Raw genomic sequence first — 13,588 nt, 5'->3', positions numbered from 1 at the left:
TAAGAAGATAATTTTTTTAGCCCATGAAATCCGAAAGTCTGGAAAGCACAGTCCTCCATTTAACTTCATGACTTTACACAGACCAATTCTTTAGCTTAGAACAGCTGCACATCTCCTTAATGGCAATGTGGGTCCTTTACTTGCTTTAAAATTCATTCCTATTCATTATTTTTAAATAATTGTCTACAACCTACCATACTGAATTCTGTTACATGGCAACCCTAACAGCCCTCAAAAACTCAATTAATACTATGGATTTTAGATTTTGCATGTGTTCATCTCATCTAGACAAGAAATCCTTGGATACAAAGGCAGTATCTTTTGGTCACGTCCCCTTCTCCCTCTCCCTGCTATCTGTATACAACCTGCACGCTATTCTGCCAATAAGCCCCTTCATAAATAATAATGACTATAGTTATAAAGGACCTCGACAGTTGTCTAGAATGGTCCTCTCCCTTATCTGTGATTTCACTTTTCCTACTTTCAGTTACCCATGATACAGTACAATAAGATATTTTGAGAAAGAGACCACATTTAGATAACTTTTATATGGTATACTATTATAATTGTTCCATTTTATTATTCGTTATTATTATTGATCTCTTACTATGCCTAATTTACAAATTAAACCTTATCATTAATATGTATGTACAGTAAAAATCACAGTACAGTCAACCTTCCATATCCACAGTTTCTGCGTCCGTGGACTCAACCAATTGTGGATCATAAATATTCAGAACAATGGGCCGGCCTGTGGCTCACTCAGGAGAGTGCAGTGCTGATAACACCAAGGCCATGGGTTCGGATCCTATATAAGGATGGCCGGCTGGCTCACTGGCTTAGCGTGGTGCTGACAACACCAAGCCAAGGGTTGAGATCCCTTTACCAGTCATCTTTTAAAAAAATAATAATAATAATAAATAAATAATTTTTTAAAAATTCAGAATAATAACAATACAACAAAATATAATACAAATAAAAAAACAATACAATATAACTATTTAAATAGCATATACATTTTATTAGGTATTCTAAGTAATCTAGAGATGATTTAAAGTATACAGGAACATGTGTATAGGTCATATGTAAATACTACAACATTTTACATAAGAGATTGAGTATCTTTGGATTTCAGCCCCCTGTGAGGGGTCCTGGAACCAATCCGCCACAGATAGGAGGAACAATTGTATATATAGGGTTCAGTACTATCTGCAGTTTCAGACTCCATTGGCGGTCTTGGAACATATCCCTCATGGATAAGGGCAACTACTATACTTAGATCCCAACTACAGCCCACAGGCTGGTTGGCCAATTATCCAACACCTCCGTGACTGAGATCTCACTAGCTCCAGGACTGGAGCCTAGAATCGGCAGTCACTTCATACTTTTAAAAGTCCTTCATTATACTGATTAGACCCTTGGGGTCACCAAGAATAAATCTAATCCTTCTTCCATGTGACACCACTTTCAAACTCTGAAGCCAGAAAAAAAAATCAAACCCTGAAATTTCTCCCAGAAAACCTAATCTTATCCCACTGTTCTCCATGACACCAATGGAGACCGTAAATGTGACACCACCATTCACTCTGTTACTCAAGCCAAAATTACTCTGAAGTCAACTTTGACTCCTCTCTCTGAGAGGAAGCAAATACCCAATTCCTGGGTGCCTTGCCCAGGTCCCCCTCATAAGAGACAAAATGGAGTCCTTGAGGCTTAAAGTTTTAGGAAAACTAAAACTGCTTGCTCATCATTAACTGAAAAATGTGGGCATGCAGCAGGAATTAAATAGCCATTTAGTCAGAAAGTAATACAAACTTAAACAATATCCCAAAGTCACAAGATGTTTTAGTTCCCTTCAGGTCCAAAGACAACATCGCTGATGCATAATCCTTGAGTTGTTGGGCAGAAACCAAGACCCCCACCAGTTGGAAACTGCTGACCACAGACATGCAGACCCCCAGCTAGTTGAAGCCAGATGACTGATGATTAGGATTCCAGAAATGTATCTTTGTTACCTAAGATTCAGCCAGAGAAATCCACGAGCTGATCATGCACCTCCAGCCCCAATTCAAGATTTTTGTCTTTAAAAACCCTTTCCTGTAAGCCATCAGGGAGTTCAGATTTTTCAGCATTAGCTGCCTGTTCTCCATTGCTTGGCACTCTGCAATAAATGCCACTTTCTTTCACTGCAACCTGGTGTCCCTATTTTGGCTTAGCTGCTTGTCAGGTGAACGGATCCTGGTTCGGTTTGGTAACAACTCTTCCCCCATGTCCAATCATCAGCAAGTTATACCATCACTACCTTCAAAGTGAGTAGCAAATCTGACTACTACTTACCACCTCAATCCCTACCACTACTACTGCTGCAAGTGTCCCCTAATTGGTTCCCACTTCCATTCTTATCAAACCCTTATAATCCACTCTTCAAAGTCACTCAATCTTTGTCTCTTTATTCTTACTTTATTTTTCCTCACAGAACTTTTTACTACCCGGCATTGTGTTATGTACATATGTATGTCTTATCCATTAGAAAATTAGCTTCATTAGGTTCTTCAAACAATTGCAGGTCAGAGTTTTGTCTTAGTCACCCTTCCATATTCTGCATCTGGGTACACAGACGGACAGATATAATAAACTAAGTATTTAGTAGGACTGGCACAATAAGTATTTACTAAATAAATAATAATGTTCCTCAGTCTTCTCACATAACACATCCCCAGTTTTTCCAACCACTCCCAAGAGGCCATGATTTCAAGTCCCTTCACCATTCTGGTCATTTTATTGGGGTTTTTTTGTTTGGTTGGTTGGTTTTTTAAAACATTCCAGCAACTTGACTCAGTCCTTTAAAAAAAAAAAAAAAAAAAAATTGATGCCAAGTACTGATTCTAAAGCCCAATCTTAAAATTTAGTATCTTTTGAGGAGGGGATATTGGGGGGAGGTGGGAGAACCTGCATCACAGCTGCTTAAGAGTTTAAAATTTATGTTCAAAATTTATGATAGTTTATATATCAATTTCAATCATCAAAACTATTTTGCTAAAACGTAAACCTATGGAAGAAAAGAAAATCTTTCAGGAATCTAAATAAACTATATCTCCAGTTTAGGTTTAAATCAGTAATGATTTAGAAAATATGTTCAACTTCATTCATTTGCCATTGAATACAATCAATAATGTTCCTTCCATTTAACTGCTTAAACCAGCCCCTCTTTAAGTCACAAGAATAACATACTAGAGTGGAATGTAACTGTTGTAAAACATCTACCCTGTTGTTAAATACTCTTAAAACACAGTTAAAATGGTTGCATAAATGAAAACTTTATGAAAGAATACACAGGAAATTATTGCTGTGAACTTGCTTTGGGCAGTGGGATTATCCATGGAGAGTGAAAGCAGGGTCTAGTTGGGAGACTTACCTTCAATTTATATTTATACTATTTGAACTGTTTAGCACAATAATAAATGGCTCTACATTACATCTTATAAATGTAACAACTAATTCAATAATTCTTCTATTGTTGGCCATTTAAATTGTTTCTAAGTTTTTGCAAACCCTGGGATTAACATTCACTTTTATGCATAAATTTTGTAAGGTCTTTTTGATTGTTTCCTTAGAGAAAAACCCTGGTAAGTAGAATGTATCTAATACCTTTAACTGTTCCACTCCTTTTCATTGCAGCCCTCTATTGCCCATTATGTTCAGGTGATTTCAAGGTGCGGAAAAACGAACCTTCCCGCCCTAAGGTTAGCTTGAGAACAGCAATTGTTTATAATGAATTACATCTGGTCAAGCATGGAAAAAGTACATGCCATGCACAAAGGGCAAGAGAAAGAAGGAAACATCTAAGACAATGCTTCATTTATTTCTCATTTAACTTGCCTCGAAAGGGAATCAAAGAACCTCCCTACTTAGATGAGCTCATAATTGGCAAATTTCATACCAATTGGCAAATTCGTAGTTATATACCTCTTCCTCACAGTATGAAATTCCTATTTAGTAGCTGCTCATGTTATAAGATCCAAGATTAAGCAAAGAGAACTACAGGGTATCTGTTGGAAATGTTTTTGCTTACCTTTTTTCTTTATCTCGATTCATTTTAAAATATCTAATATGGTAGATATTGATATAAGATATATTTGCCTACACAGAGCTGCTGTTCTGTTCTCCAGAAAATACTAGGAGAAATGTTCATAGATTCTATTCATGTACATATTTATAACCAAATGGGGAAGAAATACTAAAGAATACTTTCTGAATATCTTAATATAACAAAATAAAGATATACTCAATTGTGAGTCTAAATCAGTTAAATATGAATGAAACTGTATATAACCTTTATTCAGATTTTAATCTCCCCCCCAAAATATTTCATGACTTTTATTACTGAATGTTTAATTAAGTGGTAATCATGATCTTATGGGTTATATTATTCAGTTGAAGGAAACTGTTCTCTACATGAACAAAATTGAATGTGTTCAGAACTCTCACTTATCTACTTAGTATTTAAATATAAATTACTGAATAAATTTTTCTTTATGTAACTGGAACCAGGGTTATAGTTCAAAAGTATATCTGGATTACTACAAAAATAGTTATGAAATAGTTAAGAAACATATCAAGTATGCATTGATTGCCTTCTGGCCATTTCACTGATAAGAGTCTTCACCAGAGGTAGTATGACAGACAAAATAACAACACCCATGCTCTAATCCCCCAAACTGGAATATGTTATCCGACATGGCAAAAGAGAATTTTCACATGTGATTAAATTAAGAAACTTGAGATGAGGAGACTACCCTGAATTATCTGGGTGGGCTCAATCTAATCATGAGGGTCCTTGAAATCAGAAAACCTTTCCCAACTGAGTTCAGAGTGAGAAGTGAGTATGAAAGAGTGGTCAGAGATGTAACATTGCTAGCTTTGAGGATGGAGGAAGGGGGTCATGTGTCAAGGAATGTGGGTGGCCTGTACAAGCTGGAAAAGGCAAGGAAACAGATTCTCCCCTAGAGTTTCCAGAAAGGAACAAAGCTCTAGTGACATCTTGATTTTAGCCCAATGAGACATCTCAAACTTCTGAAATAATATATGTGTGTTGTTTTAAAAGCCACTAAGTTTGTGGTAATTTGTTGGAGCAGCAACAAAAAACTAATACAGGTAGACAGAGAATAAAAAAAGACCTGAAACTCATCAATCTATGACTCTGATAAGTATTTCCTAAGACAGGAAGATAAAGTTACTGCATAAAATTACAGATTTAGACTACAGGGTAAAAAAGACCTTTTAGTTCTATATTTCCTTACCTCTGCCTCTTCCCCCAATATTTTGTCAGCTCCCCGAAAATGAAGGTAGAGTTGCAAATGTGATTGGCAGCACCCAGAGTATTCACAGAGCCCCACTTTCTTTGAAAAATCAACATATCTGCTCCTTACCACAAACAAGCATGGTAAGGCATGCTTTTTAGCCAAGCCTAACAGTTTTGCTAAGTCCTTCAACACCTGCAACTGAGTAAATGAGTTAGGCTGGGGCTTGCTAGTAAAGCCAGCGCTTTCTCTTTCCCCCCTGACGTGCCTGAGAATGCTGGTTCTATAATTTCGATTAAAGACAGACTGGAGGCCTATCTTTACTAAGAGCAGCAATGAGGAATATCACATGAGTGCCTACTCGTCTATTAACTGTTTCCTATTCAGCTGTATTTTCAGTCAGGGTCTCCTACTGGTGAAGGACTGAGCAGCAGGAGAAAAAACAGGTATTCCTGTGTCTCCAGACACCATTAGGAAGCCCTCAAAATCTGATGCCTAACCTCTAACGTACACTCTGAATTTCATACATGCCTGCTCTCCTACGTATATCTAATCATTACCTGTATAAAACCTGGGTATTTAATTCCTTACAAGAAATAGAATATACCTAACATCAACACCCTCCATTTATTCCCAAAATACAAGACAACAAGCAAAAAAATATATATTAAGCGAAAAGATATTCACTTAATAGAAAAAAAACTTTTGGGTAAAAGTGTCATATTATTTGACCCTCTAGAACCTAAAAGCACTTTCTTTCTGGTAATATAAACAAGGAGGGAAAAAAGAGGACACCCTAGCTATTTTTCTCTCACTCCCTGCAATCACTTCCCTACATGACCCCAACCCCCATGAATTTTTTTTTTTTTTTTTTTAGTACTAGCACTACTGTAACACTGTCTTCTAGTCAAACTAGAAATGTGGAATCTTGGGCAGATTAGGAGTTAAGGTTTTGTTCCTCACCTATAGCTACAAAAGTGGGTATAAATTCTTCTATGGTGTTAATCCAAAAGAAGTTAAAGAAATCTTCATTAAAGGAACGATAATTGTAAATATTTGTATCATAGAGGCCAATACTTGATCTTGTCGGCATAACAAAAATAAATTACCCTGGTTTTCCAAGTCATATTTGGAACATTTTAAAAGATTATTTGAGAATTGTGGTAAATCATATCATCTCTCTTTCATATCACAAAAAAATCAGGAACTTGGCTATATAAAAAATGTTGCAAGAGAACAGAAATCAAACATGATATAAATAAGAATAAAGCTGTAGTGATGTAATACAAGAATTTCCTATATGATGAACTCTGATGGTTAATTCGGGCTATAGTCTGTCACTAACAATAACAACAAAGGATATTTATTCTGTGGGACAATATGGCTGGTCTTGATGACATCAACCACTCAAGGGAGATGATCAATATACTCCCTTGTTTTTCTTCTCCTTCTTTGCCTTTCCCCACAAATATACTAGTTTTTCTCAATTACTATTTATAGATTTATTAAACCTACTTATACTTTCAACATATACTATATATCTTGGACTGATAAATTCCATAAATTATACACTGTTAGAATACATAAAATATTATAAATTACTTTGATTTGCCCTAAAGCTACCTGTTTCAAACTTCTCAAAATAACTCTTTTGGTAATAAAGTAACAAAAAGTAGCAAACCAAAACCCACGAAGACCCTTCACAACAAAAGTAGGTAGCTTGTTACAAATAGTTGGGGAGAAAGCAATAGGAGTAAAATATGCATGTTGTGAACTGTAGAGGAGAAAGCAGAGGAAAGGAACAGGGTATCAGATGGACTAGAAGACAAAAGAGCCCCCAAAATTCAACGGGTACTCACTGCAAAGCGCAGCAGACTAATTTGAGACAGCAGGTGAAACAAGGAGTGGTCTTGCCCACTGCAATAGCAAATGGGTACAGGTGACCCGCAGTAAGACATAAAGGAACTCAAACAGTCTAACCCCTATGAAAAATTACCTGCCCAAAATTATAAAGAACATAGTTTTTATTTTACTTTACCAAAAAGAGTGTTGGTTAGGAAAAACAAACAGAAGCCTGAAATACTAAACAAATGACAGTTTAGCCTTGGAAGTTGCCACCGCCTGTTCATGCAGACAAATGGTGTTTTGTTGCTAAGTAAGACATTCTTATTTCATTAATTTCAACAACATATATTTTAGGAAAACCACACAAATAAAAACTGTAAGAACTGATCCCTGGTCTTATAGGCTGGGCTGGTTAGTTATTACTGTAACTAATAAAGTGTATATAAAACTACCCTAGCATGTACAATAATTCTGATAACTATTAGAGATTTAATTACTATTCTCAAAGTACTTATCACTAAAACTTACCTCTCTTAATTCTCCAATTCTCCGAAGTGCTTTATCCTGACTCTGACTTAATATACCCTTGAATTTAAAAAAAAAGCTGGTTAAATAACTGTATGACATAGTAATGTAAAGCAAGTCAAAAATAATTACTTTTAAAATATTACAACTGTTACCCAAAAATAAGCTGAGGATAGAGGACAGGACTGAAACTGGATGCTACCGTGTTGAAAATCCATTAAAAGTTAAATCATAATGTTATAGAACTGTTCTATATCCTGGCTGGGGGAGTAGTTATACAACTCTACACATCTATTAAGATGCACAGACATGTAAACCAAACAAAAAGTCAATTTTACTGTATGTTAATTTAAAAAATAAAAATTTTGTAAAAAATCAAATTCTAAATGCAGTTTTTCTCACTGTAGCTTATAATGTGTGGAACACGTCAATTACCAGCCTGTTCTAAAGGTTCTTATGACTTAAAACAGCTCTTGTCTCTGCTTAAAAAAAAAAAAATCAAGGACAAATTCCCAAAGAGTAATCATACACACAAAAAATCAAGAAGCTAAAAGAGTAACACTGAAAGATGAAATGACTCAATGTTTGTGAGGGGAGGGTGCTTTTCACTAGCAGAGGAAATTAAACTTAGAAAGTTATGGTCTATGGAAACAGAGTAAGCACAGATCCTTGTAGAACATTAAGTACAGAGGGAACAAAATGGAGTAATCTGGAGCTTCACTTCTTTGTGCGAACTAACACAAACTAACGGGCATACAGGTTGGCAAATGGCTTGCTTATAACCAAGGGGGCATGACTACGCTGTATTTGTGAGGCCTTGTAAATGAATAAAATGAAAACTAAAGGCTTTCTTTTCCTGAAGCCGTCAATACACGTTTTGTTCAGTTTCAAATACAAATTTTTTTAACACAAGAAGATGCAATGCTGAAAATGACGAAAAATTATACTGCAGTAGTTACAAGCACATGCTCTGGAGTCTAACTGCCAGGAAGTGCATCCCAACTCTTCTCCCTTCCTCTTACAAGCTGTGCAACAATGGAACAAGTCATCCTCCATCAGTTTCTTCACGGGAAAAGGACAAAGACTAAATACACCACAATGCCTGGCATACAATAAGAGCTCAATAAATGTTAGCCAGTACAAAAACAACATTGGGAATAGTGTTGGTAATATGTACAATATCAATTTCATTGGATCTATTGAAAGGATATTTACATATGTAATAAAGAAGTTTCTAGGTATGCACACATGGGCATGTAGATATGGGTAGAAAACAGTACAAATCGTTGAATTTTACCTCCAACACCTTTTATATTTGGGACTATGAAACTACAATTCTCTACAACCACTTAGTGTTAGAATTACGTACATCTAGAAATAAAAATCCACACACAAGCAAGATACCCAGAGAACTTAGAAACAAGGTGACATTTTGAGAATGAATTTATGTGCTATTAATAAGATAGTGTGTTAAATGAGAACTACTCCCCACTTTGATGGATCTCATGTTTCAAAAAAATATTTTAAAAAAATTAAAACTATTTGTAATAATCTAATTTTGATATTTATTATGGAAAACTAGAATACTGAATCAGCAATAAATAACTGCATTTTACAAACTATACGAATGACTTTTTGGTTATGTAATTAGCTTCTTTAAATGGGACAAAATGCTAAACTGTTTGAAACTACTTACTTTAAAAATAAGATTATACTTTATTTTAAAAGAAACAGCAAACTGATGGCACCATTTGAACTGGAGTGGATATTTCCCCTTAGCTCTGATGTCTGAATTATCACCTGGGATACCTGGTGGGAAATTTCTGGCCACAAACAGGATGATATAGTGGGGCTAAAGTGGGTCACCTAGAAGAGCGGTAATAGCTTCGTATCCCCACATACTTATCCAGGAGTTCTACAAGCAGCAGCCTAAGAACATAATTATTTCAGAAGAGAGGATGCTTGGGTTCAGACCCTAGTATAATATTAAGAAACAGAGAAGTCTGCAGGTATTTAAAAGGTGGAAGGAAAACTATAGAAGGTTGGCTACCTCTTTACTTCTAAAACAAGGAAGCAACCTACAGCATGAAATGCTAGGAAACATACTTAAACGAGGCAAACATGAGTTCAATCCAAACTCCTTAAACACTGCAGGGCTCTGTAACTCAGTGAAGCTCATTCCTAACAGAGGGAAAAGCTCTGGGATCTCCCATTTACTCTCTCTTTATCAAAATCTCCAGTAATGGTAAAACAGGTTAAAAACCTTGATCAAATGGAAAAGTATTTAAAAGGAAGGGTTAGAAATATCTTACTATAAGATCTTTTCTAATTTTAAAACTATGTATGACTCAATAATACAGCCAATGTCACTTACTTGTAGCTTTTTCTTCTCTCTCTGAAGAGTCTGATAAGCTGTAACAAGCTAAAAGAAAGTAACCAGTAACATTAGTCATTCCTAAATAAACACAATAAATTATTCTAAATTCCACTAAAACTTTCTTTATAAAAGTCAAAAAATAAACAAATTCCAAGAGTCCTTTATAGACAATTCAGCCTAATTAGATGCATAACAGTTAAAACTAAATAACATACAACATATATTTCTAAAAAATAAAATGTAATGACTATAAGATATTAAATCTCTATATGACTTCACTTTAGACACACACTTCTGTAAATTTCAGTTCCTACTTCACAGGTGGGGATTAGAGCCAACTTGTCTAAAGGCAAGCGGCTATTCAAACTGCCACAAACTACATCAGCAAACAGCATCACGTGGGAGTTTGCTAGAAACAGAAATTCCTGGGCCCCACTCCAAACTGAATGAGAACTGGGAGAGAGAAGAGAGGGTAGAGAGACAGGAACCTGTGTTTTAACAAGCTCTCCAGATGACTTTTTTGCTTTGGGCTATAATAGACCATGTAAGTGATCTCTAAAAGTTCTTTCTAGTTATAGGATCTATGACTAGGCCTCTGCAAAAACCTGAATAAAGAAACTCATAACCAACACATAAAAACTGTTAAGTCAAGTCTTAAAGAGATACTTAACCCTTTAACCTAAATAGGATATTTAAACATTCTAACACAACTTGATGAAATTATGGATCAGCAAATCTTTTTAAACCCATTAATTATATAGCATTACTCATCTGAAGGCTAGGCACATAGCTCCAAAGAATTATTTGGACACTACTTTACAAGTGCTACTTGTATCTGAAGAGACAGGATGCAGCTTTAAGAAGCACCACCCCCCTATTCTGAGCCTTGTCTTTTTCCTTAGAAAGCTGCTGTGAGACCCAAACGCCTCTACTGATGTACTGAGTCAAAAGGCAGGCAGCAATGGAAGGTGAGTCTAGCAACAGAGAAAGGAACACACACAAAAAACAAAATTCTGCCCATAGGACCCTTCCTTTCTTATTACCCTAAGACCAGATCAGAAAATGGGTGCTAAAAAAAAGGGGGTGTGGGGGGTGAAAGAATAACTCAAGAATCATATATAATTTACAGTACTATTTCATCCTAAGTATCTACAGTGACAAGGAGAGGTAGAGACAAAGGCTACGGGCTCTTTTTATCCTTCATAAGCTGCTTGATTCCATCTGAGGTAATACTGAATGGTAGAAACCAGAAAGACCTAGAATTAAATCCAGACTGCCACCTGCTACCTTTGTGACCTTAAGCGAATTACATAATTTCTATGAGTCTCCAATCCCTTTTCTACAAAACAGAGCTAATTAGCATCTACTTCACAGGGATGGTACAAAATTAAATGACATTATAAATATATAAAATACACAGGATCTGGCATTCTTAAATGCTAATTATACTGCTACCCCAATTTCACACTTAAAAGCCATAGGTTGGTTAGTGAAAGTAACATAAATATAAACAAACAAAAAGATTCAAGACCATTATTAACTATGGAAGAAATAAAAAAATATAAGTAAAAAAATTTTTTAAGGAAAAAGTTGCCTGATTCCACAAGTGCCTTATGAGATACATGGCTTCAATTACATGTTTGTATCTCTGGGTTCCAGCCAGCCTATAGATTTTAGCCTGATAATTCCTTCCTATCTTGTTAGCACTTCATAGTTTTAAAACATATTCTCTATATTTCACCTAAGTTTTTGTTTTGTTTTTGTCTGTAGGGTAAATCTACCCATACTGTAGCCATAACTGAAAATAGAAGTTATGGCTAACTTTATATACTAACCCTGAACTTTAGTGCTCGTTAATTAAAATTAACTACGATGCTGATTTACAAACTGCAAAACAGGAAAACATTACCCATTGTTTAAGACAAAGAAACAAACAAACAAAAAGACATGGACAACTTACTCCAGACAGGCTTTCCTGAGGAAGAACTCTTTTAACTGCACAGGACAGGGAGGGAATCCATGGAGGGCGACTAATACAATTTAGCCTGAAAGGAAGGTGCTATGTTCCTAAAGGACCAAAAAGAGAAATGGGGCAGCACCACTTCCTTCCTCCCTTAGACCAGACAGGGAGTGTTATCCTCAAAGGGTTTAACAGTTAAAAGATTCATTTGAGGCAATAGTTTAAATGTAGGTACAATGAGAATGAACCAAATCTGTCAGATAATCAGACTACCTAAAACATAATAGGGGTCAATAATAATGGGAATCTGGCAGAAGAGGTCACTTTGGAGCCACAGTACTTAGAGATGAACAAGGGAAGAGATATGAGGAGGAAAAAGGATGAACTCCACACTACATGTTCAAGTGGGCTTGGAGAGAAGAGCTAGAAAAGAAAAGGGGTACAGAATGCTATGGACAACAATCTTCCTCAAAATTTTACCAAGAGTCTTGTGAAAGGTCCTCCATATCACTGAAAGCCTTTAACTAGATATCGGCACAAACTATCTACCATTAGTAACCAGGGTATCTAGAGAATCAACAATTTAACCAACCACAGGAGTAAAAGCAATACAGTAATATGAATGAGAGAACAAGGGGAAGAAATTTTTGTACAGGCTAAAAAAGGTCACGCTCCTACCTCAGAATATTTTCCTCTGTAGCTACTTAAGCTTCGTTCCATTCTTCGCAACCGCTGAATCAACTGTTCTTTACTAAGACGGTCTGAATTCCCTAGTGAGTCTTCAGCCTCACTCTCCATATCAGAGGGTGGATCAAAGGTGGCAGCAGAAGAGTCCAGATCAAGTGGATTCAGGGACTCTCTGGAAGATGTTCGTACCAAAGACTCTTTAGAAGAAGATCGGAATAAAGATTCCTTTATCGGACTTCGAAACAAAGACTCCACGGAAGGCACCCGGAGCTGGAGCTTCTGTGCAAAAGACTGCGTGTCACCTGACTGCGAACCAAAACCCAACAGAACACGTGGATTAAAATACACACATTTAGACTTCCATTATCCTCTATCACCAGAAATAATTGATCAAAAGTTCTAACAAATTCAATTTGCATTCCTCACATTTTACATAATACATTGTTTTCTGAAATTCAAAAGACACCTGGTTACTTTTGAAAAACTGCTAGACACTGGGGTATAGTTCCCAGGTCTGTCACCTAGCAGTAGAATGACGTTCAATACATCACTTTCCTTCATTCTGCATACCTGCAAAAATGAAGGAAGCTATGTTTCCAGCTGACCTCACAGTCATGCTGTGAGGATTCAGCCACCAAACAAACTGTAAGATCTTTGAAGGCAGTGACCATCTGTCTACATCATCTGAATCATCAGTATATAGCCAATGCTTAAAATGGGGGTATATACTGTGAAGTTTGAATGAACTCAAGTGGGTTTTATACGGAGAGTCTTTATGGAGGTGGTGATTCCAGATCATTCTTCTCAACAAAAGAAAAGAATGAGGGAAGGGGGAGGGTAACGTGTAATGAGCCCATTTTGTTTAATAAGAGAATGTGAGGCAGAGTTGACTAC

The 13,588-nt window shown here is 36.2% G+C and overlaps 1 protein-coding gene across 6 annotated transcripts in view; it reads right to left on the bottom strand.

Annotated features, from left to right (window-relative positions):
- The window catches only part of GOLGA4 (golgin A4), a 115,135-nt gene that overhangs the window by 59,189 nt on the left and 42,358 nt on the right, over window positions 1-13,588 (bottom strand). For all 6 annotated transcript variants that reach the window (XM_063113568.1, XM_063113563.1, XM_063113564.1 and 3 more), the window contains 3 exons: window positions 12,686-13,000; window positions 10,045-10,092; window positions 7,674-7,730 (listed from right to left, as the gene is read on the bottom strand). In XM_063113568.1, coding sequence (XP_062969638.1) covers window positions 7,674-7,730; window positions 10,045-10,092; window positions 12,686-13,000 — 420 coding nt within the window. The remainder of the gene's footprint in view (window positions 1-7,673; window positions 7,731-10,044; window positions 10,093-12,685; window positions 13,001-13,588) is intronic.

The sequence above is a fragment of the Cynocephalus volans genome, chromosome 11 (genome assembly GCF_027409185.1).
Source record: "Cynocephalus volans isolate mCynVol1 chromosome 11, mCynVol1.pri, whole genome shotgun sequence".
In the NCBI taxonomy this organism is placed as follows: Eukaryota; Metazoa; Chordata; class Mammalia; order Dermoptera; family Cynocephalidae; genus Cynocephalus; species Cynocephalus volans.
Note: the sequence above shows the minus strand (reverse complement) of the source record. Positions and strands in the feature narration are given on the sequence as shown.